At 39.8% G+C, this 27396-nt stretch overlaps 3 protein-coding genes and 1 pseudogene across 4 annotated transcripts; 2 read left to right on the forward strand and 2 right to left on the reverse strand.

Annotated features, from left to right (window-relative positions):
• The first annotated feature begins 4111 nt into the window (after positions 1-4111).
• LOC145449437 (zinc finger MYM-type protein 1-like) lies at positions 4112-7332 on the forward strand. Its single transcript, XM_080327798.1, has 2 exons — positions 4112-4247; positions 4430-7332. The coding sequence occupies exons 1-2, from the start codon at positions 4235-4237 to the stop codon at positions 6985-6987; spliced, it is 2571 nt and encodes an 856-aa protein (XP_080183924.1). The 5' UTR covers positions 4112-4234; the 3' UTR covers positions 6988-7332.
• Positions 7333-7939: 607 nt separating this feature from the next.
• Positions 7940-17520, reverse strand: LOC145449438 (dnaJ homolog subfamily C member 11-like). Its single transcript, XM_080327799.1, has 16 exons — positions 16114-17520; positions 15919-16045; positions 15791-15861; positions 15244-15345; positions 14939-15070; positions 14330-14452; positions 13885-13958; positions 13517-13721; positions 12692-12774; positions 10853-10969; positions 10632-10787; positions 10344-10413; positions 9411-9523; positions 9198-9342; positions 9062-9137; positions 7940-8263 (listed from the first exon to the last, which is right to left on the reverse strand). The coding sequence occupies exons 1-16, from the start codon at positions 16177-16179 to the stop codon at positions 8238-8240; spliced, it is 1686 nt and encodes a 561-aa protein (XP_080183925.1). The 5' UTR covers positions 16180-17520; the 3' UTR covers positions 7940-8237.
• Positions 17521-18384: 864 nt separating this feature from the next.
• Positions 18385-22480, forward strand: LOC145449440 (leucine-rich repeat-containing protein 69-like). Its single transcript, XM_080327800.1, has 9 exons — positions 18385-18653; positions 18712-18838; positions 18909-18981; positions 19813-20008; positions 20107-20178; positions 20236-20337; positions 21214-21254; positions 21313-21451; positions 22291-22480. Exons 1-9 carry the CDS (start codon positions 18480-18482, stop codon positions 22402-22404), a joined length of 1038 nt encoding a protein of 345 aa, XP_080183926.1. The 5' UTR covers positions 18385-18479; the 3' UTR covers positions 22405-22480.
• LOC145449439 (peroxiredoxin-6 pseudogene) lies at positions 22443-23269 on the reverse strand (annotated as a pseudogene). The gene has a single exon (XR_013918257.1). The product of XR_013918257.1 is annotated as a peroxiredoxin-6 pseudogene (transcript).
• Positions 23270-27396: the final 4127 nt, after the last annotated feature.

A 27396-nucleotide genomic window follows, 5' to 3' on the forward strand; every position in this document is an offset into this window, starting at 1 on the left:
ACTTTAAATTTACGCAACCCCGTGCTCACTAACATGGGCGATGGGGATGGTCACCAAAGAAGAAGTAATATTTTTTTAGTTGTTGAAGAAGTACAAATACAACAAGTAATATCATGATCATAAACGTCATTATATTTTGAACTATGAGCGGCGCAGTGCACAGGATACCTGACAATGCTTTTCAGCGACTAATGAATCGATATTGGGGCTATGCAGACATGTTAAGCTGAAAGAATATCTCATCCCAAAGATTGATATTGCGCGGAGTAGCCCTATAGGCCGTTTTCTAAGCGTATCAGTCTTGACAGTGTCTGGGCCCTTGTAGCTTACGTCAAGGCAATATGCTCATATCAGCTGATTCGATCGATCGACGGACTGCAGTTGCCATCTCCAAAGCCGTTCCAGCCATATGAATAGCGTAATTAGACACAGGCGAATGGCTTATTATTTTGAAACAACAACAACAACAACAATAATATTAATAATTTAAAACTGAAATTTATTTCAGCATATCAAAATGCTTTATTTCTTCTGAAATCTCAAATCATAGAGCGCGGGCCGCAAAATATGACCTCGCGGGCCGCATGCCGTGACACCTGCTATAGTGCAAAATGAGCCAAGCTGGGTACAGACATGAACCATCCTCATGCTAATGGGAATATGCACTGTGATCTGATATGTGGATGATTATTTCTGTATTTCTTTGCCATTCACAATTTCATTTCACATTTCCATGTTTTTTTTTGCGAATTCAATAATTTTTATTCTAATCTAATTTGAAAAAACCGTGTAGATCTATTAATTCTATTTAAAATCAAATTGGAAAAAAAGCTGCGTAACTCTAATTCTAATCTAATTTGGAAAAAAGTGTGTTGCTCTAATTCTAATATTCTAATTTAATTTGGAAAAAACGGTGTATCTCTAATTCATGTCGTGGAAGAGTCACCTGCAGTCGCTAAAACCACATTTATCGAAGGTATGTGGTAGCCTATGGTCCGCCGTCTTAGTCACTCCCTGTCGATTAGGGTTCTGTTGATACTCTTCAAATCATTATTCCAACATTTCCAAACAAATTAAGTTACACAGCGGAATTCTTTGCGGGGGTGCTGACTGCACGAATACAATTGAGCCACTGCAAAAACTACAACATCGTATTCTCCGTAACATTGCCAATGCCCCAAGAGGCCCTGGATGCGCAACTGATAAATCGCTACTCAAAGGATTTGGTGTTCTAAACATAGAAGGTATGAGGAAGCTAGAAATTGTCAATTTATGTCAGTTCCATTGCGGTCGCAGTCACACAAATTTCAACGACTATTTCACCTCGAAATCAAAATCGCACAACTACAACACTCGCGCGTCTTCGAAGAACAACTATAGGATAGGCCTGCCATATGATCAGGACGGGATAACAGGGAACGCATCGCTCTATCAAGTATGCCGGACATGTAGTGTGGAACAGTATTTGTCGCCCGCTAACCGACACTCGTGGAGCATGTCCAATTGTCCCATTGTCCACATTCCAATCGAAATACATGCAATGACATGCCAAGTCGCTTCGACACCTTCCTATCTTTTCATTGTATTGCATTTTGTGGTGTATTGAACTGATAAAGTTGCTAATAAACCAATGATGATGATTTCTACCACAATCTGACACACATCGACCTCGCCTACCGACACATGCAGCATTCATTTTTGTCGCTTCCTTTTATGTTAAACCAGGGATATCTAGATTCTAGATATCCCTGTGTTGAACTTTCTTAAATCCAGTGTTCATGCTTCTTATTTCCATGAATGCGGGCCAAGGTGGGTGTCTGATTACAAGACTACTCCAAGCCGTTTCGGCACCCTCCAATCTCATTCCTATTTTATTTTATAATTTTAAAATCACTGCGACAGTAGCTTCGATCAAGACCAGATTTAATAAATTCTGCGCTCTGGAAGATTACTTTTGGATTGCCAGAGATCCTACAGTAGGGTTGCCATACGTCCGGAATTTCCCGGACATGTCCGGAATTTCACTGTTAAAACTGCGTCCGGGAGGAATTTCTAAAATATGCCTAAATGTCCGGAATTTTGAAGTAAGTTCATAATTTTTGTAAGTCAACATAAACAATATTATTTATGAGCAGATTTATGCTACAAGAAATTTTTCTTCGCGCTAGTCGCGATTTGGTATCCCATACGTTGATCTTAATATGGGGACTTACCACCCTCGCAAAAACCGCGATAAAAAATAAATAAAAATATAACATTAATTTACAGAAATAAGTCTAATTGTAATCGCAATTATAAGATAACGGTATATTCATAGAGTCGGTTTAGGCCGTTTGGATGCTTTATTCAAAGATAGTGGTTCTAAACCAGGGGACAGTTTGCCTTTATTCCGGGGTTCGCGAAGATGTTGAACATTTATTATATTATTTATTATATTATAATCAAATCAGCTTGGATAATAGGACGTTGGAAATGGAAACCACCGGATGTGCGGTGTTTATATAGCTCAGTGATGCAGTGCGCACAGGCATTAGGCTGGTAAATAATCTTATCGGTGTGACACGAACATGACTTAATGATGTACAATTACGCTCCTTGCATTTTCGAAGTCATAATCCTCAACCAGCACTGCCACTAACTCTGATCGCGTGGGCGGAGAGAGGATCAAATTATATAGTAATATATGGAAGAACCGATATTATGCATATAATTCATACAAATCACGTAACGACCAGATGCATATAGAAACCAGATCCACATAGTCAGCCACCAGAAGTTGTATCGATTACCCTACAGTGGGCCCCAGATCAGTGTTTCTTTTGGCGGGCGGGGGCGGAAAAAATGTGGCTTAGGCCCTGGTTACAACTTGCAACACACAACCACGTACTACTGAACTGGATCGTGACCACCTCTAGTCGATAGACAAAGCTTTGCTAGTGTGACGTCATATTGATCGACAATGTGGTGATACCTCATTTTAAAATCCGCTAGTGGGCGCTGAGAAGCGTCCGGAATTTGTGTTACAAGAATATGGTAACCCTATCCTACAGTCGCTGCCGCAAAACAATTTTGACAACAGCCTCAGTGAAGCCAACAAAGTTGCAAAATCGGTCGTTGCCATTCCTATCCTATGACCTATCGATCTCGCCTTCCGTGACATGCCACCTCATTTTGTCGCTATCTTTTTAATATTATCTTCCTTTACTTTTCATTCTGTGTGCAATGTGCATGTGCAATGTGCATGCATCCTCTTTACGTCGCCTAGACCAGTGGTTCCTTAACCCAACGTGGGCGATATCACCCCCAGTGGGCAATTTTGAGAAATAAGGGGGCGAAAATACCGCGAATGGGGCGATAGGGGGCGAAAATGTTTGAACGTCCAGTGAGATATTTTTAATGAACGCGGTCAGAAAATGCACGTGAAGGAGGCTTATTCTGCATATGTCGCGAAAAAACGTCAACACAGCGGAAATTAGACGCGGAAACCGGTTTTCCGAGCGCCTGCCACCTACCACCTTGGAAAAATAGCGTTTTATTAGTAAATTTACCAGCGATCAGAGTTAGATTAGATGTCCTCTCTTTCGGATCCGTAAATATGGGTGGCGGAAATCAGTGTTGAGATTGATAAGGGGGCGATGAGCCGAAAAATGTTGGGAACCACTGGCCTAGACCAAGGTTGGTGACTGATTTCAAAGACCACTCCAAGTCGTTTCGGTGCCTTCCTATGTTTTCATTGTATCGCAATTTTTGTTGTGTTTTGAACTGATAAAAATTGCTAATACCGAACCGAACGAGCGAGATAGTGTAATGGTTATGCGTCCGGCTTCTCGAGCGGTAGGTCGTGGGTTCGATCCCCGGCCGCGTCATACCAAAGACTCGAAAAATGGTATCCGCAGCTATCCTGCTAGGCGCTCAGCAATAGCATGGAGGAGAAAAGAAAACGGAGGCGCAGACTAGATGACCTCATGGGGCCGTATCGCAACTCCGTCGCCAAAGCATCTCGATGGTGCAGGCGAGAAAGAATATCAAATCTCTCTCTCTCTCTCATTCTCCAGTGTTTTTAAAGGTGTCGTGAACCTATGGCTCGCCGCTCGCGCCAAACAGCTCTCTGAATGAATTTTCAATTTGCTACTTTGTTTATATTCGCATCGAATTGCATGTGTCGTGGTCTCTGCTGTTGGCTGAGTGAGAATAAAAAGTATCGCGCTGTCGAGAATTTAAGGAAACGAAATTCATGGAGAAAGCTGGTAAGTTATGTATTTTTTTTAAGAGATCAATTTGGTATCCAAACTAGTTCCAGTAATTTTTGCCTATCGTGTATGCCTTATCGTCCACCATAAAAATGGTGGTCAGTTGCTCGCTAACTCAGCAAAACGCACTAAGTAGTGTAACTACTAGAAAGTTAGTAACGGTTTTGAATTTTTTGCAGGTAAACTAATGGAAAAGCACCGAAAGAGAAGTTTTCGGACAAGACTGACATGCAAAAGATGCCGTCGATCCATATCTTCATCTTCCAAAGAAGAGCACATACAGTCTGCTCATGGGGGTGATTGTTCAATTGAGTTTAGTGCCGAAGATCATCTTAAACAAAGCAAGCTAACATTCACACCCATTGCTCAGCCAATTGGAATTGGACATTCACGGCAGTCAGTATCGGCACCAAAACCAATTGAAAGTGCACATGGAAACTCGTGCTCTCCTGAACTTGATATACCTGCTGTGGCAGCGGAGGTTTTTCAAGTGCCTCTTGCTTCAGAAACACCCTTGATAGCGACCAGAGACGATGCTTCGTCATCAGTTCCGAATTTTAAAACCAGTGCAATCTCAAATGTTGATCCGACAACAAACAATGATTTCAGAACATCTACTGATGACAACGTTAAGCCTCGTCAACCAATTTTACAACGCTACAATCCAAAGAAATATGGTGACGAGAAAACAGCTAGAGATTTCAATCCAAAGCTTTTCAAAACTCATCCCTGGTTAACTTTCAATGAAAATGACAAGACTATAGAATGCTTTCCATGCCTCAAATTCAACAAACCAAAGGCTAGATTCAAGTATTCACAATGGGGGATGCCTCATAAATTGGATAATCATGCAAAGTGTAAGATTCATCTTTCAGCGATGGAAAAATGGGTGAATCTCAAATTCAACCGCTATAAAAACACTTTGGTATCGACACAAGTGCGTGCATGCCACCAAGAAGGGGTGATCGAGAACAGACGCTACTTGAAAGTGATAATAAAAACTCTGCTTTTCACCGTGCAGCAAAACATTGCTCAACATAATTATACTGAAGACGAACTCGACATTGACGAGAGATACGATAGCAACCGAGGTAGTTTTCTGGAGCTGCTGCATTTTGAGTGTAGATACATTCCTTGGCTAGCGTCAAAACTGGAGAATTCGTTACAATTGGATGAACAGTGGATATCCCCAAATACCCAAAATGAAATCGTTGATATAGCAGCCACACAAGTACGGAAAGCAATCTGTACAAACATTGCTCAAGCTGGGATGTTTAGTCTCATAGTTGGCGAGACGACTGGTGTTACTGATGCTGAACAATTATCGATTTGTATACGTTATCTGACAGAAGGTCATATTAAGGAAAGTTTTATTGGTTTTTATAATCCAAAAAACGCTGAAGGCGAAACGTTGTTTCTCCTTGTGAAAAATGTGTTGGAAGATCTGGGATTAAATATTGCAAATTTGGTCGGACAGTGCTATGACGGACCTTCTCACATGAGTGGAAAATACAAAGTTATGGCAGCCAAAATACAACAAATTGTTCCACGGGCAATACATGCAGGCCTACCTTGTTGTGCTCATCGTTTGAACTTGGCCCTCAAGGATACGCTGGGAGCGAATGCCATATTGAGAAATACCATCGGCTTGATACAATCATTGCATCATTTTTTTCATACCACAAAAAGGGAAACTATTCTACGAGGCTTTTCTGATGAAAAAAAATTCGGCAAATTTGTCAAACTGGAAGGAATCTGTGTGACACGCTGGGTATGCCGGTATGAAGCGGTGAAGTCGATAGACAGTCAAATCTGCAGAATAATACTTGCACTAGAGGTTTGCTCACATGAAAAAGATTCGAAAACCAGTGTTGACGCTGCCATTCTACTCGAGGCTGTCTGCGATTTCCAATTTCTTTTGGGGCTAAAAATTTTGAATTGGATTTTTAAATGTACCGACGGCCTTTCTACCCATCTTCAAGGGACAGAAGTCGATCTGGGAATTTCACAACAACTGGCAACAGCAACCATTGCATGCCTGCGTGATGCGAGGACTGAACCGGCATTCCGTAGAATCTGGGAAGACGCTTGTCAATCTGTTGAATGTCTGAAACTTCAGGATATTGACATCGAGACGACTTTACACCGGAGACAGCAGTGGCCATCGGTCGGTGTAGATTGTGAGAGGGACGCGACTATGGGGTTTTCTGATGAGGCAAAGGTATGCTACGAGGTTTACTTCGACTCGATTGATAGAATCTCCGCAGAGCTATCTGAACGGTTTGCCGACAACACATCAAAAGTTCTTCTGTCGCTATCAAAAATGGTACAAGGCAAAGGAACTCGAGATGACTTCAAAGAAATAGCAGCCTTATATTCAATAGATCAGAAATTGTTGGTATCCGAGTGTGCTCTGTTCCAAAAACTCAATCCGCCAGGAATGATCAAAAGTGCTGGAGAATGTACAAAATTTCTTGTTTCTAGTGGCATTGTAGAAACCCTTCCCCATTTCTCAAGGGCCGTACAGATATTCGCAACCATTCCTGGGACAGCTTGCACTGCTGAAAAGTCGGGATTGAGACGGCTTGAGACATATCTCGGGTCGACCATGGGGCGTCCGCGACTTACCAACATGGCGTTATTATACCTTGAAAGAGAAATGACAAATAATGTTGATATTGAGCATATCATTGACGTTTTTGGTATGCGCGACGGCAGAGACGAATACTTTTTTTGAATTGGTAATACTGTCCATAAAATGCCATGCCTAGATTAATTTTGGATTTCAGTTTGTCCTAAATATGTGTGTAGTTCTTCCCGTTGCTTATTTGCAATTCACTGTCCATTTGTGTGAAAAAATTATTTGCGTATCCTTAAAAAGTCAAAATTAGGTAAAAAAATGTCAAAATTTTTTACTAAGTTTGAACTTTTGCAACCTGCATTTCGTTTGTATCATGGATTTTGCACTGTCGGTTAACTTACCATTTGACATTTTACAGCTTGTACCCTACTTCATAGGTCCACCGTTGTAGACGGCCCATTGTCTGCTCATTGTGAATCATAAACATTCGAATGACACAAATAGGTTTACATGGTGTTATGCTCAACGTAGGCGACCGCGATATCCCAACTGAGGCAAGACTGCGTGGGCATTGCATGGTTATTATATCAAGAAGCGCATGATGAAAAATAGTGATGTAGAAACCATTGCCAGAATGAAGCAACAAGGTTTGTCACCAGCCGTGTACTGTATGTACAGTGTACACACAACTTTAGTGTTGTCAGCCAACTGCTGCCGTGGAACGATCTTCCTCAATTCTCGGCAAGCCACTTAGTTAGGATAGACACTTTCTATCAGAGAATGTAGGAAAGCATCTTTCGTCGTACTACAAAAATTTTTAATCATTTTGATAGTGCGTAATTTAACTACTGGAAATCTTCATAGGGCCAGATTTTGTGAAAATAGAGTTACATGTAAAAATTTATCAGTTTTTGAGGCAAAAATGTTTTAAATGCAACCCTACTTCCAACCAGAAATGCAGATAAGTAGTACAATTCTAACATTATGTGGGAAAACACCTAATTTGCATACGCTACTTCAAATTTGAACAAAATTAAGATATTTTAGGTCAAAAATCTTTCGTTTTTTAGGTAAAAAAAACGCCTTATCAATCACTAATACAACCGTACATTTCGCATCATTTTAATACACAAATTTGATGTACCTAACGCGGAATACCAATACAAATAATCATCAGCCTTCTGTGACAAGGCTGGTAGCACCAAGCGGCAGGTAGACACACACACACAAACAAGTGAAAACATATCTTCGCCTCTTCGTCGGAAGGTAAAAATTCGATCACACGCACAACTCGACAGAAGCGCCGACGGATTAAATGAGCAGACTAGGTCGCCTGTAGCAGGTTAGCAGGTTCGCAGCTTTGGTAACATCTCCAATCGAACTGACAGTACAGAGTCAAGTACAGTTCACGCCGCCCCATCAATCAGGTGACCTTCAAAAGAGGGAGTCTGGTCATAGAGACTTGGACAACTAACAATTCCAGTTGACTAAATAGAGCAAAATGCTGGTAATCTGATTCTTATCTGATTTATGAAGTTTCTATGCTCCAATTCTAATTCAAATCTAATTTATGGTTTTCCTGAAAATGCTACAGGGGAACAGTATAGTGTGAAACGAGCCAAGCTCTATGTATACAGTAGGCTTGTTCAAAAATGGCTCATGTTACGGATGCCGGTGATTCACCGATTAAATTCTTAGGTCGCCTAAAAAAAGGCTGCACACCAAAATTGGATCAATTCCAACCAGCAGAGCCAATTGAATTTTTCAAATTTTTCTGTCGACCCCATGAAATAGTCAACACATCACAATTTTTGCTACTTCCAACCGGTAAAAGCGAAGTTATAGCAGTTGAAAGTTTTGTATTTTTGCAAAAATAACCAATTCCAAAATTTCACTTGGCTCTGCTTTGGCTGGTTCGAATTGAGCCATATTTGGTGTGCAACGTTGATTTAGGCAAGCCTAACAATTTAATCAGTGAACCCGGAAAAAATGTTATTTTGAACAACCCTAATGTACAGATATTTGCCATTCTCGTACTTATTAGAATCAACTTTGATCTGCTATGAACCTAATTCGATTTGTGTCGTGTTCCATTCTAATTCGGAAATTAATTTGATTCCCAAATTCAGTAATTCGAATCTAATTTGGCTTATGCTGTAATTGTGATCTAATTCGGAAAGGCTGAAAGTTTTCCGACCCCGACGAGAGACGACAGAAGCACAAGACATACTTTTTAGCGGTACCCGCAATTTCTCCTTATCCTCCACTATGACGTGATGTCGTCTGTTGCGAAACTTATAAGAAATCTGAAATAATAAACGGGTAAAATGGTCACACGAATATACCTCGAAGCATGCACAAAATACCTTCAATGATTTATCGCATCCCGGACACGGGTCGTAAAAACCTGGCAAGCCTGATTTTGAGATATCGTGGGGTAACTGAATAGATGATTTTTCGACTAGATTTTGAAGAGGTATTTTCACGTCGATCACTCTGGGCGAGGACGCGCTGCAAGAAAAAGGTATGTTACAGCTTACATACATATTCAAAATTGCCAGTGCGTCGTCGAGGCTTACTGTTCGTCTGCGTTCAGCATGAGTTTGCCGTACCAAGCCTCGGTGATGACAAGGCCGTGTTTTGAGGTTTCGGACAAAATTTTCCGTTCCACGGACTCCGCCATTAAACGGACCTAAAAGTACGATCAGAAACGCTCAGTAAAAAGTACTACTACTTATGTACGGTATCACAAATCCGATATCGAAACACTACTTCTCTACCCCGATACATGTAAAATTGTTCATGTTCAAACCGATGCATGACAATTTTTGCTCACTTATAACCGATGTAAACTAAGTTATTGCAGTTGAAAGTTTTGGATTTGCAAAAATAGCATTGAATGGTGGGTAATCCCAGAATTATACATGAAAAACTCAAATAACTTCGCTTCTTCAGGTTGGAATTGGACAAATTTCTTCTGCATCGATTTTGCTGACAACTCAACAATTTCACAGGGTCGATAACAAAATTTGAAAAAAAAAATAGAGAATTTTTTAAAAATAAATTCAAAAATTTCAATTGGCTACTGTTGATGTAATTGTGTAATAATTGTTGTGTAATTATGCTGTAATTGTTAAACTGGTTGGAATTGAGCCAAATTTAGTGTGCAGCGTTTTCTTAGGCAACCTAAAAATTTAATCAGTGAATCCCCGCAATCCGAAAAAAGGTTATTTTTGAACAACCTTTTATGCCCATTAACAAAACACAGCAGCAAAAAGTCATTAGTACATTGTCTGACTGATTGTACGCGTGCTGTAAATATTGTTGAACTTACAAAAAAATTTTGCAGTTTAATTGCTATCAAAGTTTTATTTGCTATCATCGGTTTTGTGCACAAGGGGTACGAGTGCTTGAAAAGTTAAAAAAAACACTATACTGGAGAGCTAGGCGAGATATGGGAATAGCAAATCAAGGTCAATGAATTATCTTCGTGAGATACGGACAAGCCTTACCTGTCGTTCTGCTTCTTCCTTTCGTTGAGCAGTTTCTTGCGATCGATTGGACTCTTCGCTCTCCTCTTCCCTGTGAAGACGCCAGAAGTGGTAAAAGTAGTCAGATGTGCTAATCACATAGAAGTAGAGCCAGGATTTTCAAGACATTCCCAAATGATCTCAAGTAGAAAAGGACTCAAGTACTAAGTAGCTTTCAAAAAGTAGATCTACTCCAGGCAAAAATTCAGGAATATTTCCGTCTGACAATTCAACGACCTGTCAGCGAATATTACTAGAAATGGTACTCACTCAATTTTCTTCTTCCTAAGGTACGGCTGTACCACCAGCTTTTGAAGTGCAAAGTAAAACACGACGGGCACCGCGGTCGCGTAGAATGCCGCCACAAAGTTGACATCGTCCGACAATAAAACCGGCATGTAGTAAGACTGCGACGCTCGGCTCATTCTGAGAAGCAGAAAATTAATGTCGGTTCGCGCGTCGATCTTGGAAAATTCGCATCGCGGACGCACCTTAATTTGAGAACCACGCCGATGGGTACGCCGATGGCCACAGTCGCCCCGATCCTGGAGAACTCGGAAATTTGATGCTCGGCGCCGTATTCGACGAAAAACCCGGCCGGTGAAATTCTGGAAGGTTACATACGTTTTTACTTTCAACGAACAGAAATAACACTGCTGTATGTAGAAGACCTTTGCTAATAATAGATGGAGATGGACAGTGACCAAGTATTTCAGCTTTTTCGATGTACTCGAGTAGTTTTTGCATACCGGCACTACTTACTAAAGTTTGTATGCTTTTAGACTACTTCTACTTAACAGTTTAGTTTTACGGCAAAAACCTACTTGGCCGACTTATACCAGTAATACCAGTCATCGTGCTCACAGTTCACAATCGATTTCAAGTCAGGTTGAACTCACTTCTGTGAAAGTCTTGGGTGATATCGAAGGCCTCGAATTCATAATATACTCATATTTCTCACTCTCCACAAGTGTATGAAAACAGATAAGTAGCCTACAAGTCGAGGCAATACAGAAATTGACTCTAGTCATTTTCCATTTTCAAGAAAATGACTCAAGTCAAGTCAACAAAACATTGCGACTAGAGTAGGGTTACCATATGTCTGTGACCCAAATTCCGGACGCTTTTTAGCACCCACTAGTGGATTTTAAAATGAGTTATGTGCACATTGTCTATCAATATGACGTCACACTAGCAAAGCTTCGCTTATAGGCCAGAGGGGGTCACTGGTCACGAACCGGGTTCAGGAGTATGTGGCTGTATGTTGTGTAACCGGGACTGAAACCCCATTTTCAGCCCCTTCCCGCTCAAATAAACAATTATTTTGGGCCAACCATAGGGTAATCGATGCAAATTCTTGGGGGCTTGCTAGTTGCTATATGTATCTGATCGCTAAATTTTTTGAATGGCTTCTGTCTATCATATTGGTTCTTCCATATTACTATAATATAGTTTGATCCTCTCTCCGGCAGATGATCAGAGTTAGCGGTAGAGCTGCTGGATGATAATGGCTTTGAAAATGCAGGAAGCGTACATCGTTAAGTCATGTTCAAGTTCATGTCGCACCGATAAGATTATTAATCAGCCTTATGCCGGTTAGCACCACGAAGCTTTATAAACACCCCACATCCAGTGGTTTACAATTTTTTATGGTCGCGACTCCATCTCTAATTTGGAAATGTTCCGTTGCCCAGATCAAAATTTGACGAGCTGATTACTATATAAGCCAGCCCCTTTGCCCAGACTTACTCACGGGCTATTTTGGAAGATGATTACGTTCAACATCTTCGGGAACCTAAGAATAAAGGCAAACGACCTTCACGTTTGGAACCACTATCTTTGAATAACCATCTCTAGGAATATATACCGTTCTCCTATAATTGCGATTACAATTAGGCTTACTTCAGTAGGCTAAATGAAGGTTATTTATATTTTATTGCAGTTTTTGCAGGGGTGGTAGCCCCACATTAAAAAAGATAAATAAATATGATGGTAAATCGCGCGCAGCGCGAAGAAAAATGTCATGTAACATATCTATTACCCAAAATAATGTTATTATGTTGATTTGCGAAAAAATTATGAGCCTACGCCAAGCCTTCAAAATTCCGAACATTTGGCATATTTTAAAAATTCCTCCCACACGCAAGTTTGAACAGTGAAATTCCGGACATGTCCGGGAAATTCCGGACGTATGGCAACCGTAGACTAGAGTCATTACTACCACGCTCCTACTTCTAATCAAAGTGTCAATGATGACTACTCCGACCGGGTCTGCGAATAGAGAGACTTGGGAAGTGAAGGCATAATGGCTGTCATGAAAAGACGCTTACTTTAAACCGGCCTTTGCTTCTGCCTTATCCGATAAAAACCTGTGACACAGCTTGATCTGCGCGAAACTGCTAGGGTCTCCAACCTGTTTGCATGAGAATTTCCATAATATGAGTGCAAAATCAACAAGACAGTTGTTCAAAAACACCAACGCTTCTACTGGTTGGAATTGAGTCAAATTTGCTGTGTGTTGTTTTTGAACACAACTTAACAATTTCTTGGGGTTACCAGTAAAACTTGAAATTTTTTAAAACAATTTTAATTCAAAATTTCAACTTCAATAGCTTCGGCTCTACAGGTTGGAAGTGAACAGTGTTTTGTTAGTGACAACTTTATCGAATAGCCAGAGAAATCTGAACAACTCAAATCAACACGCTCAGTAAATATGCATTTTGTGCATGCAAAATAGTCTGTTTTAAATGTGAAATGGCATTTGAAAATCCTATATACACAACTCCACAATCCATACACTTCCATTAACAGCAAAATTACAATATATGTCCAAGAGGCTCAGACAGCGCGTTGTAATAGGATGACGCATCGCCCCAATGGCTGACCCGCCACCCCATCCAGCCCACATTACGACTGTTCGGTACCCCTGCGCTACTCATCACAGCCCCACCACAAAATGTCTCAAAACAAATATATAACTTTTAAAATAATAGTCTTTAAGGTGACTGTTAATTTACACCGAAGAAATCGCATCTGTAACTTCCGAATTATTCGTGTGGGTTCCATACTTCCATTCCATATCATACATCAACTGTATGTAGAGTACGTCTGCTATTAATTGTAAATATACGAATGAAACACCGGAAAAAGCGCACCTGTAACTTCCCAATTATCCGCATTGGCTTCATATCGTATATCAACTGCGTGCAAAGTCGGTCCGCTTGACCAGTCGTATATTCCAACGTGCCGACTAGGTTTGGTCGAAGATTGCAACCGAGCACGGTGCTGTACTCGGGCATCGAAACGACAAGGAAATTATCTTGAACCAACACAGTGACCGGTACATGGACGATAGCAAATCTGGAATCACAAAATAAATTGTTCTTTCCAATTTTCTTCTAATTGCTGACAATTACCACTGATGACCGTCATCATCAATTGTATATTGAAGTTGTGTGCCTCCACAAAATTCTTCAAATTTTTTATAAGTTTCAACTATTCTGCGACAGTTACAAGAACTTACAGTCCGTGCGGCAGCGTCCTGTATCCACGCAATCCAAATGACATGAACTTCCTGTCCGAAACCCCGCAAGACAGCTATAAGAATCGGACGACACATTAAGAAAATTCAATTTCTTGAGACTAAGGCTGGGAGCGATGATTCGAGTACTAAAATATTTCTGTAACGACGTGATCAACCCCCAGCATTGTCAAAAAACACTATGAAAAATACCAATACAACTGGTAACTTGCACCTTCGCTGTTAAAACTACACAGACATAATCAGCAGATATAGCAACTAGCTTAAGGCACATATCGAAATCTTCAGAGCATATATTTCAACAGCTTCAGAACCATAGCTATTCTTGGACGTGAAATGAAATAGAAAAGCTGCACTTGTAGGAGCTATAAGAACTATATCAATATTCCCAATCTAGTGGTCATGTCTTATAGTCCTCCGTATATACCTCGCCCCACATCAATGGTGAGATCATTCGTTTTAAAGCGACCGACAATTCGCCTCTCCCTTTCCCGTTTGACGACGACATCTGCCCCGAAATGGTAGCGGTATCCGACGCTGTGAGTGGAGCCTGTAAATATAACAATAACCGTCTTGCCGGTGGCCAGAGGCTGTCAAAATAGTCAGCCTTACTACTCAAGTAATGCCATAGATTTCAAGTACAAGTAGAAAATGAAAGGTTTGGAAAGTGCTCAAGTAATTCATTTTAAAAAGTAGATCTGGTTGAGTTATCGGAAATGTTTAGTAGTAAATAGTCACTTTTGCAAGATGCAGAGTGATTGGAGACTACAATAATAGTGTGACTTTCAAAAATAAATACTGCTAAAGAGGCAAACCAATCCTAAAACTGTTTTACAAATTATGTCAATCAAAATGTAAAAAGAAAGTAGTATTGTGCAAAAACTGTCAAGTAGAAGTAGAAGTAGCCTGAAAACACAATCACTTGAGTAGTTAGCGCAAGTAGCCGAGAGTACTCAGAAAAAGTTAAACTTTTTGTTACTGACTTACTACTTTGCTACTGACTGTAAAAGCTCTTGTGAAATTTCAGCATACTGACCTCAACGGATTGGGAAATTGAAACTTTAGATATCTCGGGAATCGAGATAGAATCGTAGTATTCGTCATCATCGTCGTATGACCCTGGACTGTCGAATATCGATGTGGCGTCCACGGTCATCGTGAAATTTCCCTGAAATCAAACTTTACATGAAACGCTTTCAAGCTATCGCGCCGTCAAAAGCTAATCATTTCGTGCAAGTGCATAAATTTGACTTCTTGGTATTAATATGAAGATTTAAGGGACGTTAACATTAAAAAATTACGATGCATTCAGCCCTTGCAGTGCCGAATGTATGAAGTTACCGTAGGATTTGTGGCTTCGTTCAATCTTTGCAGTTGTCTCCTCCTCTGAATGCGTTCGTACTCCTCTTGTAATTCTTGCGGAGTCCTTTTCCTTTCAACAAGCTATAGAAAAGAACACTCAATATAAACCAGCGGAGGCAGGTAGCAATCGGACAGAGAAATATTGGAGTGTTGGAGTAGCCTTGCAATAATATTATACCTGTTTGACAAGGATATGCTAGACAGACAGGGTGTTAAACAACTAATGCTCTAATCATAATCATGAGGAGCGGGGGTTATGATCTGAGAAAGATGTAACCACCGAGTTGCAATGCACGAATCCTAAATGAAACAGAATTCTCTCAAGTACTAACAGTGCTACAAACACGTGTAATTTACCAACTATTTTCTGGCACTGTGATTAAAAATAGGTTCTGACCGCCCCTCCTTTTTCACGAGTATTGGTAAGCCATATATTGCCCCTCGAATGTTACAAATTGATAATATGTACAATTTTTTGCAGTTAGAATTCAAAGGTGATACATTGAATTGAAGACATTAAATATACCTGCCAGTCTCCTTCCAGACCTTTTTTGCCATATGCGTCGTAGATGTGTCTCTTATTCGGATCACTCAGCACTGTGTAAGATAGCAAATCATGAAATCGTTTTGATCACGTTTAATCGCTCGGCTTACCATCGTATGCGTACTGGACTTTATTGAATACATCGGCAGCCTCGCGACGGTCGCCGTCTGCATGTTTGTCTGGGTGGTACTGCATACAAAGGCGTCGATACGATAGTCGGAGATCCTCTTTACTAACCTGGAGGAAGACAAGATAATATTGCTACATTGTTAAGCAGATTCTACCAACTGTTGATAACAACTCACGTCTCTAGGAACGTTGAGAAGACTGTAGAAATCTTCATTATCGACGATTTCCTCTAATCCAGCCATTGCAATAGTACTATATAATACGTGTACATAAATCAACTACATATTCTAGGGTACTGTGGTATGAAATCAATTAACAGAGTGTAGGATGCATATATATATCAAAGATTTGAGCATAAAAATAATTCAACGAATACAGAACCGATAATCCTGTATTAAGCTCATTTAAACTTGCTCTTATGTGAGCCATCCAACTGAAAAACAGTGCTTGAACATATACTGACACCCATAAAAATTGATGAGATCGGCCATTACCATCACTGTTACAGTAAACCTACGGAATCAGTGATTTGTTATCGTGAATGAAAAGATATTTTCAACTCAAGTTTGCACAATAATGGAATTCGATACTTAGGCCTAATTTCATGTTATTCAAAGGAAATATTTGGTATCAGATTATACACTAACAAATCGATCATTAACATGTTTAAATGAACAGAAAGAAGATAATTAGGCAAAAAAGTCGCCAGAATTGGAATCTCATGGATGGATCTATATTGGTGTGCACCCGCTGTGACGCCTAAAACACCTGATTCCTTACTATAAACATGACCTGTATTGCGATTAGTTATAACACTGAACAGTGAATATTGGCCTACTTGAGTGAACACTGGGTATCAGCCACATAGGACAGGATATTTTTCATCTATCATTCTTTATTTCGTTGCAATCTTCATTCTGCTCCTTTGAGTGCCTACGCTGATAACGACTTAATAAATACATAGCTATGCATATAGATATCAAAGTTCCCATAAGGTAATCCAGTATTTTTCTTTCGGTGCCTGATAATCCCATTTTAATGACGGGTTGCTGAAAGTCACCTTGGTTTTTTGTATCTTTTCTCTTTTTCATACGCTCATAACGTTCTTTCCGTTCAGCACTATCATGCACAGGAATTTTATACTCTCCTGTTTCAAAGCGATTATGTTGTGACGACATACCGAATTCTTGATAATCATATTCACGTCTAGTCCTCGTATCACTCAAAACTTGGTAGGCTTCAGAAATCTTTAGAAATTCATCAGCGTCGTTTGAGTCCATCACATCGGGGTGGTAGGTTTTCGTTTTTTCGATGTAGGCTTTCTTTATTTCTGATGATTTGGCATTCCTTCTGACGCCGAGTGTGTCGTAGTGTGTTGCGGTGGAATAACGTCGTTCCATCCTTAGGCAGCGGCACGAGTAAACGGTACGTGCATTTACATCACATTCGAAGCGTTGGAATATCCGATGCAAATACAACTTTGAAAACAGTTTTCTTGTCATCACTTACGCACGTATTATCAATTTACATCAACATTGAATAAGACTGCACTATACATCTGCAAAACAAATGTTGCAAAGGGTCATTCAGTAAAATGCTGGGCTCGCAACCCTTTAGCGACAACATCTGGAAGTGCCATTTGGGCTGTTATCGATACTGCTTTCATCATAGATCTTTCACCTAGTAACAGTCATCCATCACCTACGAATCAAGTCATCTTGATTCATGAAGTTTCATTTCCTTATTATACCACTATATTCTGATGATCTGTTCCACATGCCTTCGGATGCTCACCAACACCATACATGATTTTAGTTCCGTTTATCTCTTTCTTTTTATCTGTGCAGCACCGGCCACTCTACAAGTTTTGCGCAAATTAAATCGTGTTTATTGGTGTCTCCGTAATTTACCTTCGCGTGAGTTCAAAAAACAATGTTTCGACTCCATGCTCTCAAGGCACCGCTAAATTTTATTTGACGTTATTTTATTAATTTAATTTTTCCACGATACTGCTTTTTTGTTTGTTTCTTTATCCTATGTTTCTGTTTGAATGCTTGCGGGCCCCTGGCCTGGTTGGTTTAACTTTGATGGCTAAGTTTTATCGAACCTCTCCAGTCAACACCTTGCTTATTGCTTATGCATTAAAATGTAATCTGACCATTGATTGATTGATCAGTGTATCAGATTTCACTGATTTGATCAATGATATATATCATTGATTTGATACTTTATTCTATATTTATGTTACATCCAAATTTTACTGATTTGCACGCTTTACAATAAATATCAGGGATATCTAGAGGGGGACTTTAGAATTAGTGTATCAGTGATTTTACAAGGCATCCAGTTCATATTTCTACTGATCTATGTTATTGAGCTTTATTTCTACTACTTGAAGTTGGTCATAACCTTTCACCTCTGGTATCCATGAGATGGCTTCGGTGGTGTCGCTGTTGCCGAAAAAAATAAACAGCCCTACCTGAATGAAGTTACAGCGAGTAAGAGAGGTAGCAGTACTTGTTCACTGAAAAAAAAACGACCTATGGCTGAAAATATAGTCAGGAGTTTGAAACCAAACACAAAGTGCATCAACCTGAACGGTAAAAGATTGAAGACTGTGCCCCGTGCAATTTCATTAGTCACAAATCTGGTTGTACTCGAACTGAAGAACAACAGCATCAAAGAGCTTCCAAATGAATTATCAAGGCTCATCAATGTAAGTTTGAATATTGAGACACCATTTGTATTCAGTTTATACCTTCAGTATTTTACAGCTGCAAGTACTCAATGTCGGTTGCAACGAGCTCGAGGCTTTTCCAGAGGTTGTGAAATTCAATAAATCTTTACAAAAACTGCACTTATTCCGTAACAAAATAAAGGAGATTAAGCCAGGAATTCTCAGTACGTTATTGCATCCTTGCCTGTAACAGGAATTTCTCTTGAGTCAGTGATGTTATCATTGGCATGACAGGTGATATGACTTCACTGATCTTCCTCAACTTGAATGACAACTTCATTCAAGAACTTCCTCGAGATATGGACAGGTGTGCTACAGTAGAATATGTGCTTCAATTTGTATACAATTCAATTTATAAAATTGTAGAGCTTTGAGTCGCTTACATTAAAGAGGGAGAGAATTTATTTTAATCAAACCGAAATACATAACGAGCAAACAGCAACAATAATACGTAAACCCAAATACAGTATTTTGCATTGATGCAAATGATAAGAATGATCGATACAAGTAGTCGATCAATTAATCTGATTACACTGTGCTTGAGCAAGTACCCTGTCACATGATATCATTTTCGCACGGATTATTTGATTCTTGGATTTTAACCACTTTATTCACATCAATACATCATTGCAGCACAAATCTCATGTCCTGATTCTAAACATGATCTCTGCGTTAGAGAAAAATTAAACATTTCACTGACATCATACATATGCTAACCTATCCCACTATTTTGGGTTTGTTTATAGAATAAACCATGCAAACGATTAGGTTTGTCTGTTCATTTCATACAGTACGTCTATTTATAGATATCTCATTTTACCACAGCTTTTATCATTCATCCGGTCCGTTGGAACTAATACAAACTGAATCTTCAACCAATAGCACATATTAGAATATGTGTCACTTTTGCTATGGCATTGAGCAATGGATTGCCTCAACTATGATCTTACTTTACATACTATATATTGAACATACAATCGATTAGAAAGCAATTGCTTTCGTTGTTTTATTGAATGAATAAACTGTCTTTGTGATTGCTTAATTTCATAATGACCATAATTATTAGTTTTTCAATGCTTGGAGAAAAACCAAGATTGCTTTTCGCTGGATGTTAAAAAACTGACTTTGTATTTTACAGAATGGACAGACTCGAAGTGTTAAGTTTGAACCACAACCAACTATCCAGATTGCCTTCGGAAATTTGTTTCTTACCTAACCTTAAAGAGATTCATGCCACACACAACTTGCTGACGACATTACCTATCGAACTAGGATTTCTGGAATGTCTTGAAAAGTTACATCTATCGCGCAACAAGATTAAAGAACTTCCGGAGGTTTGCTGCATTGCTGGTACTGCTATCTATGTTGAAAATACGTAACACCTTGTGGCTTGTGTGATGTCAGTTATCTTGACAATACGATATTGTTACAGGGTCTCGGTAAACTCACCAAACTGAACTTGCTAGATGTTGCCGCGAATGATTTGAGAATATTTCCAACGGAGGTAGTATTTTGATTAAATGCCAGTGTTAATTGTCCTATCATTATTCTTCCTCCCAAGTTACCGAACGTACCACTCCGCGAACTGTATTTTGAAGCCAACCCAGTATTGGAGTGTAGGCCAGTGCATTCCGTTCAAGAAGAAGAGGTTCTTTCATTGAAGGTAATCTAATTGTATTGCTTGCATAAAAAGTAGACTTACGGTACCAAATGTGAATGGAGCATCGTGTGATTTTAACGTGATGGTTTGCCAACAATGTACCGTACAAGTACATGTATCAAGGTTAGGGACTCGACCAAAAATTATCTGAATTCACAGTTTGGATCCATTATAGCCTAAATTCAACTACCATCAAATCCACCCTAGATTATGATTTGACAAAACATTTGCAGCGATATGCTGTGCAAATATCGAAATGACACGAATCTAAATACCTACAGCCATCAATTAATATCACTATTTCAACTGTGCCAGCTATCAAGTTCTTGATAAAGCTACACTTCAAATTTCTTCACTAAATGTTTGGTGAACATGTCTAAACGACCATTAGTTGTTGAAGCATTATGCCATGACATAAACATTGTAAACTGTCACTGGATGTCCATTAATTGAGATTGATGAAGAGTCTGCTGCCATTGTGTTTTGCAAAGGCACATATTTGAGATTGGATTGCATTCGTATCAAGAGACAGTTCACGTTTCAACCGTGAAAGATAGCTTAATCAATATAATCGATATTTTCAAAATCTTTCCACGACGATGTGATGACAAAGTCATTTCCATAATTAATTAACGCCACTGTAACTTCTTAAAATTGTACAATATTCAACAACCTACTTATCATGAAACATGCAAAAAAAGAAATGATTAAGATAATTAATTGATTCATATCTCCTGTCTAGGACTACACATCAGGACATGTTATTGTGATTGCATATTTATATGTATTTATATTTATATGTATTTATATGTTTGTACCAATGTTGATTACTGATCTCTTCATTCAATAAAAAATCAAGTTCAAAATTTCAATTTTCAGGAACTAACTGCCCGGTTCATAATGAAAGATATCAAGGACAAGTAAGCATTCCCACCATAGTCATGCCGGGCAAAACATCTTGAATAATCAAGTTTTTAGAAGCTCAATATTGCGGCAACAGATCAGAGAGTTTCCGGCAGCGAGAGAGATGCTATCGCAAGCAAGCAGATGCGCCGTTTGCTCTGATGCATTTTTGAACACATGGCTCGAATGCGTCCGGTTTCTAACCTTGCAACAGGTATAGTAAGTGATGAATACGAAATGCAAGATGGGTAATTGTGTCGCCCCAAATTTACTTAAAAATTCATTGCAAAAGCATTACATATCTTTACCATTAAGTGAACCATCAAGTTGCTTATAATTGCCAAATAAACTTCAGGTGGGATGTTGAAGTGAAATCAATTAAATATTATGCATTTATCAGAACCCTAATCCTGTTGTTTTCACCAAACAAACAAAAAAATAGCCAACAGGTATGATCACTTGAATAGTTTACCGTGTGAAGCCAACCACAATGATGCAGTTGGTGGAACTAATCTCTCAGCATATTGTAGTGAATGTCTCATTTTATGATTGTTGGCACACATCACAAACATCATACTTGGCACAATTACCCCGGACGCGCAAATATTTGACAGGGATGTTACATGTCAGCATGAGCTGCAACTCACTTTTGTCAAATTATGTTGCAGCCTGTTTGAACGAAATAATTTTTAGGATCCAAATCAATGTTCGTTTTGGAAAAATTCGGAAATGGACAATTCATGGGATAGCAATTTAGCAGGAATTAGCACCGATGGATGGTACAACTCACCAATATCTGATTCAACATAATCGAAACTGCTGTAATACCCAGGGATATCTAGAACTTCTAGATATCCCTGGTAATACCATACTCACGATGTAAAATAAATAAGACATATTGTAATAGCATTCCCCTCGAGGGGTTCAGAAAACTCAATTACTGGCAGTTGTTCAATTCAATTGTTTGTACAGACTGAATACCGGCGCCTCAATTGTGATTCCATGGCTATTGTGAAAATAACGGAGGTATTGTGCACTATTTAAACTTTTCAGGATATCAAGATTCGAAAGTGCAGCCAACCGGTGATTCCAGTCCGTGCTTTACTTTGCTCATACAAATGCTTCAATACTGTTGGACATGGTTACTACGGTGTTGCTTTTCCTTAATATTCTAACTGACAAGATGTAAATGAGACCACTGTGCATTTATCACTTGTGAATATGAATTTATTCGTCACTGTAATGTGAGTAGTTTTTATGCCCTTCATATGATACTGTATCTAAAACTTTGTGCATTCGCTAGGGTCCGGAGTCGTGCGTACGTAGGTCTTCTTGGACGGTAGATCAGCAGTTTTGAAGCCTTTTGGGAATAGTTTTGTGGCTTGCTCATTACTGAGAGATGGGACTACCATGCAGTCTTGGCCGGACTGCCAATTGGCAGGTGTGGCCACTTTCTTCTCGGCTGTTAGCTTCAGAGATTTCACCACACGGATCAGCTCTGGGATATTTCTACCAGTAGTGGCTGGGTACAGCAGAGACAGCTTCAGCTTTTTATCCTTGAGCACAAATACACATCGCGCAGTCAAGGGCATTCCGCTTTTGTCCAGCTCTTCGGGATCGAGCATTCCAAGTTCTATGGCTTGCTGCCTTGTACCAGCTATGATGGGATACGGGAATTTCCCACATTCCAACTTATTGTAACTTTCGATGTCTTTGATCCAACCCGAATGGGATTCAACGCTGTCGATAGAGAAGCCGACCAATTTTACCCCGAGCGCCTTAAATTCGTCGGCTTGTTTAGCTACCGCGCCGAGCTCGGTGGTGCAGACAGGCGTGTAGTCGGCCGGATGCGAAAACAATATAGCCCACGAGTCTCCGAGCCACTCGTGGAAATCGACTTTTCCCTGCGTCGTATCGAATAGGTAATTTGGAAACGTATCCCCGAGCTTCAGCGACATTTTGACTGTTACCGGCACGAATTTGAAACTAAGTAAGACTCTGTCAGATTAAGCTTCACCATTAGAATGCTTCAAGACTACGCCCTAGCAGTGACTATTACGAATACTAGTCATAAACTTCAGAATAACTTCTTCACATACCCTCTCGCGTTTGTAAGATTACAGGTGGAATGCAGAAGTCTACGCGTAGCAGTGACTATCATTTCTGAAATGCTATGCTAGTCGTCGACCGCAGAATAACTTCGTCACATACGCTCTCGAATTCACTGTATAATGTACATAATTAGTACGAATGATGATATCTTCATGACTCGAATGCGTTCAGAAGCTACTGTCCAGGAGGTAGCAGTTTCTGCGAAGCACGAATGTACGCACCCGATTTAATAGCGGCACGTGGATTGCCGCAACCGGAACAGCGTCAGCCTATAGCTACATCAATCATTGAACATTTCGCCGTTTGACTCCTTCCAATTAACTGAAGCTTTACTGATACTGATACTATTGCAGCTACTCTAATATACATATCAGACACAAACCAATGTAAGCTTCAAATGCGTGTCTTCTAAACACATGCCTATAGCCAGCATGCGATGTTAACAAGAAGGCTACACTCGCAGCATTTGTCGAGAACGAACAAATACCTTCTTACACGCTCGCCGTTGCGTGAAAGGGAAAAATCTGAAAAAATGAAAGCTGCTCTGTCATGGTGAAACCTAATACTCATTTCGTTGTTTATCTATAGGACACTATGGTTTACCATTTAGAACCTCGAAACTGCGTTCTACAAACGATACAAGTTACATGATCAAGTCATTCGCCGTCCAACGGATCCAACAAAGCGGCGAAGATTGTGCGACAGTGTAGCGTGTAAGTAAAACACCTAAACAATTTCATTGTTTCATTATACTTTGCAACGTCCGACTGTATTCTGGATAGTATTTACCATAATATCCTGCCTGACACTATCAGGATTGCTATCACAGTTTATGTACTGATACCGTCAGGTGTGAAATTTTGCGTTACGATTGGAAATGTCAGGTCCTTAAATATTAAGTCGGCATTTAGCATAGCAATATATGTCAAGAGCACATGAAGAAACATAAGTGCATGGCTGTTTTTAACTTTTGCGAGAATGATAATGGTACTTAATGCAGATAGTTTGTCTTTTCCTTTTTACCGGACTATTAGGTGGTAAAATTGTTGAATCCAAGCTAAATATACCGAAGTTTTGGGTCTATTCCGATGTGTAGCAGCGAACCAAATTTGATATGAACTTATTTCAACCATTTCGTAAAATAATAGTAGGCCTATTTACGATGATAACTTTCGCTATTACCAAACGTCGTGATCCAGGCATGCGTGAAGGGTGAGTGATGCCCTTTTCACGCGTTTTCGTTGACAGAAGGTCCCGTGATCGAGTTTGGATAGGAAATTGTTGATTATTTTAAAAAATGCTACCCGGATTAGCTGGAAATTAGTCAACTTCATTGATATAACACGATGGTGGTGGAAATACTAAATAGCAAATATTATACTCTCCTCATTTGATTCTGGTAGAGGTCGAATAAGAAGCTGAGAACCCAGTTTGATATTCCGTATTCTCGAAATTTCTATCTAATATCAACGTGGGTTAGTTTTTGCTAGTTTTAGTGATAGGACCGCGTGGCGTCATACACGTGCGCTTTATTTGCAGTGTGACTCGTTTCATTCTTCATCGTGTTTGCGCAATTGTTACATCATTTTTATTGATAACGCATGTTTTTCAGCAGTCATCGAACGCAACAAGTTCCGAATCTCGGAGTCCTTCACAGCGCAGACGTTATAATCGAATGGTGATATCATTTTAACACGCCACCATAATGATGTGAAATCGAATTGGCTACTACTTCACGATAGTAGTTCATAATTGGCAAGCATTATTGCAGGAGCCACCAACTCAAAATGAAATAAGCGCCACTTTCCAAACTCATTATGGATATGCCGCGGGGCGGATAGATACTGCTGTACTACGCCACTTGATCCACCGTTTTCCTCACTAACTTAGGCGACAGGCATATTTACTTACTATTTGGAAACTAGGATAATAATCAAAAAATTCAGATATTTCGATGAGCACTTGATCTTCGTTTTGTATTATATTGTAAGCCACAACCGAACCGTCCTTTGGCAACGCTTAGCAGCGACTGACGAGTCCATACCGAATCTAATTCGTCACGGGTAGGGCTGGACACAATGATTCGAGTACTCGAATCTGAACCGAGTAATTATTATAATGATTCGAGTCGAGTAGTAAAAGACGATTTTTTCGAGTACTGAAATTATACGCTCCTAGCCACCGAAATATATTTAATCAACTAGAATTATGGTTTCGATACTATTTTCCACTGTGGAAGCCTTGAAACCTTGATTGGCCGTACTCCAGCTACTATTGTTACTAGAAATAACACATTTCCGAAGTCATGATCCTCCCACAACATTCTCACAAAGTGCAATGAAATCGGTAGGGTCGAAAAAACACCAAAGTATCTTTAATATGATGGATAGCAGGCATTGTATTCTTTGTAGTGGCATAAAAGGTACATATTCGAACTTTGACATAGTATATTCTGTTATGACGTCATAATGAGTGATACTCGATTCGAAGCATATTACGTGATTCAGAATCGAATCACCCAGGTACTCGATCGTGCCCAGCCCAATTCACGGGTCGTTGTAAGATCGTTTACATATGTTCGTCTGCATGACTGTAGCGAGCGTAAGGCAGATTTATTCGCATTCATTTCGTGACTTTCGTTGGGATTTGCGGATCAAATGTGTTGCCTAATCAAACACCTCCTGTGACATAACTTCCGTGGCAAGTTTCCTGCCGGTTCACTAAATACATTATTAATATATCTCAATACCAAAATGCAAGAAGTTGGACGCTTTTCCATTACTTATATAGAGGTGAAACATCAAATTTTAAATTGATTTCTAAATTTGAAACGTATTTATCTGCATGGTGTCGTAACATAGGCTGCATGGTTTCCTTTACACTTACAGCAGCTATTTCACAATGCTGCAAGTCCTGTACGAAACTATTTCTAAGTAGCCTGCAACTCGTTAAAGACCAGTTATACGTGGGAGGTACACGAAGAAGACTTTTTAAACAAAATTCGGTACATTTCGACGGTATGATTTAGCGATATTTCTTTTCGGCATCCCCTATCTGTTCATTACATCGCATTGTGTCTTCTATATCACATTGTACACTGTGTGTGTCTTGGGCAGATGAAAATATAATCTGACTATTATTATTCTTTTTCAAAAATACAGAACAATCGAAATCTTCATAGTGGATTTGACGTGACTTTCGCCTTGTAGAAAATATGCAATACAACACATGTAATATCAAAAAGGCTACATTAAATGACTTTTTCAATTAATAATACTCACCCGTACTCAAAATTTCTGTTCCGCGAGCTCGAAAAGGTTGAGGTCCAAAAAAGGCTCTGATCCAGATTGGACACTCGTTTGTTTGTTTGGTGTTATGTTCTTGATCTTGTTTGAACAATAACTCAATGCGACGAGGTTGCAATATGAAATCAGTATATATATTCAGCAGAATAACTTTACGGCAGCGATACGATCCAGAGTGCAGTTAAATGAAAGACCACGAGACAACAGAACACAGGGTATAAATACAAGCACGACACACGAGGAAATAATGATTGGCTGTAATTACTAATCCTATAGAAAGAAAGAGTTGTACGACACCGAACGTAAATGCACGAACATAACAGTCCTCCCCTGTAAGTTAGAGGGTTGCCCACATTTACGTAGGTCTATAGAAATCGGTGGCTTTCCTATTTCTAAGAGGATAACGTCTACCCGTCGTACGGGCAGGACTAGCTGCAGGACCTGGTGCCCTGTTCCTAACCAATGGTTGCTCAGCTTGTGACTGTTGAGGCTGAGCAACTTCCTGTGTGGCTGTATTATCATGGCCAGCTGAAATCAAGCGTGGTTGGAGTTGGTTTTTGCGCCTCCTCCAATACCCATGATCCGTTTTTATAATGTACACAACACGTCCCAGTATTTTCGTCACCACGCCAGCAACCCACTTTGGTCCGCTTCGGTAACTGCGAGCGTAAACCGAGGAACCAATCTCGAAATGAGTGACTGATTGTCCAGGCGTAACGGGTTTCGATTTGTCGAAGGGCGA

This window comes from Botryllus schlosseri, chromosome 11 (genome assembly GCF_051294905.1).
Source record: "Botryllus schlosseri isolate E-star chromosome 11, Bs_hap1, whole genome shotgun sequence".
In the NCBI taxonomy this organism is placed as follows: Eukaryota; Metazoa; Chordata; class Ascidiacea; order Stolidobranchia; family Styelidae; genus Botryllus; species Botryllus schlosseri.